Source organism: Aplysia californica, unplaced genomic scaffold (assembly GCF_000002075.1).
Source record: "Aplysia californica isolate F4 #8 unplaced genomic scaffold, AplCal3.0 scaffold00684, whole genome shotgun sequence".
In the NCBI taxonomy this organism is placed as follows: Eukaryota; Metazoa; Mollusca; class Gastropoda; order Aplysiida; family Aplysiidae; genus Aplysia; species Aplysia californica.
The window spans coordinates 311904-315920 of NW_004797954.1; the positions used below are offsets into that span (position 1 = coordinate 311904).

The following is a 4017-nucleotide window of genomic DNA, read 5'->3' on the forward strand; positions in this document are numbered from 1 at the left end:
ACACACACACACACACACACACACACACACACACACACACACACACACACATTGAGACACTGAGTGTGAACAACCACCTTTAGCTGGGTCCACTAGCATGTAACACAAGAAGCAAACAGATCAGAGGAAGCTCTATCTAGTGCAGAGCACGCTGACATGGATGTCGTGCTGCCTAATCAACTCCCGGTTCATGCTTAAGCGACACGTGGCTACAGGATATCCTTCGTTGCAAAACCCGAGGAGCATTTATTGTTTGAGAGAATTAGACATAAACCGAGCTGAGAGAATTCTATTAGACATATACCGCGGTGAGAAAATTAGACCTATATTAACCGATGAGTAAGTCGTCTCGACATTGTGTCTGTAAACTGAGAGGACGAGAAGTACACTAGACTAGTGCTCATTACCTCAAACAGATATCAACAAATTAAAGGGGGTGTTTTACGCGATCTCTTGCTGTTGAAGTAAAGGTCAGACTGTAACCCAATTTAAAAACATAACTTTGGCTTTGAATTCACCAGCACAAAAGAAAAACCCAAAATCACAAAATCCCCCCCCCTCTCCCCAAAACAAACAAACAACAACAACAACAAAAATCAATCCCAAACAAATCAACAATAACAAACGCATAATATGATAGATAATGAATATACCCCCCAAAAAAAAACACACAACAACAACAACAACAAACACACACACACAAAACAAACTTTATAAGCAACCACAAAATAGAATGCGGGTGAGTGTGTTTACCTGTCTGCTTGAGGTGGTGTCGGTATGGTCAGTGAGGTGCGGCGGTGGTGTGGGTGCATATGAGACGGGTGATGGCCAGACATGGGCAGTGGTAGGTCACTCCTGAAGGCGTTAGGGTGAGGCATTCCAGGGGCGGAGAAGGGTGACATCCCGGGAGGGCAGTGACCCCCCTGACCCCCGTAAAATGCCGGGTGGTAGGGCTGGTAGAGCGCTGGCCCCTCGCCACAGTAAGGTCCGGGCACTGTCGTGTCGTATGCTGAATGACCCCCGTACAGATGTGGCGGCTTTTGGTCAAGATCGGAAAAGGCTAACGAAGGCTGGGGGAAAATTACTTCTTGAGAGCTGCCTTCGGAAAAGGGGTGTTTCGGGTAGACTTTACTGGCTTCCATCGCGAAGTGTCCCTTCGAGGAGGGGTCCATGTACCTTTGTTGCTGTGAGTAGAAGTCAGCCTCGTGTCCGGGGAACGCAGGGGCATAGACGTCTTCGACCATATGGGTGGGGACGGCTGTGTACTTGTCGATAGACACGTTGTCAGGGTACATGGGCGTGCTCGTGTTCAGATTGACACTGCTGTTGTTGATGATGCTGTTTGCGGAGGATGCTACAGCGGCCACTACAGCTGCAGCAGCTGCATGAGCCACGCTGCTGTTGCTGTCCCCGCTAGTGTTGGCCCCACCTCCTCCGCTGTTGCTGCTGTTAGCTGTGTTGGTGTTGTTGTTGTTGGCGGTCGTGTTGTTGTTGTTGTTATTGTTGTTATTGTTGTTGTTGCTGGAACCGATGCTCATGCTGTTGCTAGTGCTGTGTGCGACGCTGGCTCCGAAGGGCGAGTGTTTTGAGAGTTCTCTGTGCTGTATGTAGCTGCTGTCAAAGTTGTAGGTGTCGATGTAGCCGTGGGGAACACCTTGGGGAGGGTGGGGGTGCTCGAAGCTCATCACGCTCGACTGACTGTTGTCGTAGCCCGGGGAGAAGTGGTCGGGGGACAAGTCCTCGGCGCCGTATGACGTCACGTCCGGTTGGAAGTCGTGCATGGGGAGCGAGAACGAGGCGGCCAGGATATTGATATCGGCCATGGCTGATGATGACGTCACTGAGTTAGAGTAGGCACCGGAAGTGAAATGACTTCCGGCAAGAGCTCCGCCTGAGTCGTAGGTGGCCTGAAAAGAATAACAAGTAGAATTAAAGTTTATTTTCTGCTTTTTTGGGGTAGTTTCCGTTTGCGAACATGCCAGTAAAGTTGATTTCGGGAGAGTCTTAATGTCATAACGTAACACCATGAGTTCGGGAACACCAAAAAAGAGATGAAAAACAGTGCTACTTACGTAGTAGTCTGTGTCGAAGTATGACATCAATCGATGTACAAAATATGTACATGATTGGGTGGTGGGTGAGTTATGATGAAACAGTCTTTGTTTATGATTTAGTAAGTGTTTTACGGCACTTTCAACCCAATAAGGTCATATAAGTGCAGAAGATTAGAGGTGTTACAACACAGTAACAAAACCAAAAGAGAAAGGGGGGGGGGAACAGACGATAGATGTTTGATAGGAAAGAAGAAGCAAACCATATCAGACCACCCGCCAAGTCATATAAGTGCAGAAGATTAGAGGTGTTACAACACAGTAACAAAACCAAAAGAGAAAGGGGGGGGGGGAACAGACGATAGATGTTTGATAGGAAAGAAGAAGCAAACCATATCAGACCAGAGAACCCGCTAACCACCCACTGAAACAGTCTAAACAATCTTTAAAACATTAATCTCGTATTGTCTTTTTATAACAGTACGACCCCTAAAAGCGTTTTATTGTCAAGTGTTTTTCTTTTCAAACTGTGTTTGGTTGCTTAAGTCTGAAAAAAGCTCAAAATGGTCTCTAGCGACTTTTGGTACTTTTCTTTAGGAACACGCTACTTTTTATCAACCGAACTGTTAAATGTTTAAAGGATTTATTAAAAAAAAAAAAATCCAAGGCAATTGCCATGTCTCCCCCCTTCCCATTCTCTCTCTCCCTCCCCCTCTCTCTCTCATTCTCCCTCCCTCCCTCTCTCTCCGCCCCCTCTCTCTTTCTCTCCTTTCCCTAGTACTACATGTGCGTACGTGGGTCCGTGTGTATACGAGTACGAGTATTTTTGTACGTCTGTGTATGTGTCTTAAGAGTGCATGTCTTCCTATCGATTGAATTGCCTCTATCTATACAATACCACTGTTTCGCTGGTATGTTTATCAGTGTGAAAGCTGAATTGTTGATGGTCGGTGGGTGCTTTGGGTTGTTTGCTCCTTCTTTTCTTTAAAAATAAAAATTGTATCGTCCTCATCTCTTCCCCTTCTTTTCTTTCTATGTTGCTCTCTCGTAACACCTTTCATATGCATCACTTACACGACACTTTTTTAAACTGCAAGTGCCGCAAAACTCTTACTAAAGCTAAAGCTAAACAAAAAACAAACAAACGACCAAACACGCGTTATTGAGTGAACACATTTTCGTGCACGCGTACATGAACTGTGCCCATCTGTGAGTGTCTGTGATCTTCTTCCCTTGTCGCTGTAATGAACTCAACAGTTTATTTGTTTGTTCACGCTCAGCCATGACAAGTGCTTTTGGCGAGTGTCCTTGCTTTTGTTGGCAGGAGAGGAGGCGTCTCTTTGTGATGAATGAAGAGGTTGCAGACGATAAATCAAACAAAACTAACAGACAGAAGCTGTTCCTCTCGCTTACGGCACTGGACATACGCTCCGCCAGTTGGCGATCTTAATGTCAGAACGCAAAGACAACAAAAGGCGAGAAAAATCAAATCAAAATTAATCAACTGCCATCCAGTGAAATTCTCGTCGGACAAACGGCCACCCGATCCTGTGATTGGCTGCGCTTGGTGGTCCCTCGTGCACCCGGCTGCACGTGCGTCATTTTGTGCGACACCGCTCCGATCTCCGCTGGCTCACCCACGCGGCATATGCTGGTGTTTTAGCACTTGGTGCGTGCGCGTGCGTGCACACCGCTGAGCACCCACGGCGCGCACCATGCGAGTCGCGCGGCTCCCCCGAAATGCTGGTTGAGCGGGGGGAGTTGGGATTAAACTTTACTCTTACACCCCATTGACAGTGAGGGTCCAGTGGCGGGGTGATTGTTGGGGGCTATTATTGTTATAGTTGTGGCAATCGCTTAGGGAATATGGACCACGGGGCCAGGGATGAGACGGATCAAGTGTAGCTAGAGAGTTTGTCCTGTCTTCTCATTCATTAGTCTTCCCCACAATTCCCCGCTCCCCCCC

General features: G+C 47.3%; 1 protein-coding gene across 1 annotated transcript in view; it reads right to left on the minus strand.

The window, feature by feature from the left end:
- Nucleotides 1–749: 749 nt before the first annotated feature.
- LOC118478563 (probable serine/threonine-protein kinase DDB_G0267686) overlaps nucleotides 750–4017 on the minus strand; it is a 15811-nt gene continuing 12543 nt past the window's right edge. The window contains exon 3 of the mRNA XM_035972413.1: nucleotides 750–1907. Coding sequence (XP_035828306.1) covers nucleotides 750–1907 — 1158 coding nt within the window. The remainder of the gene's footprint in view (nucleotides 1908–4017) is intronic.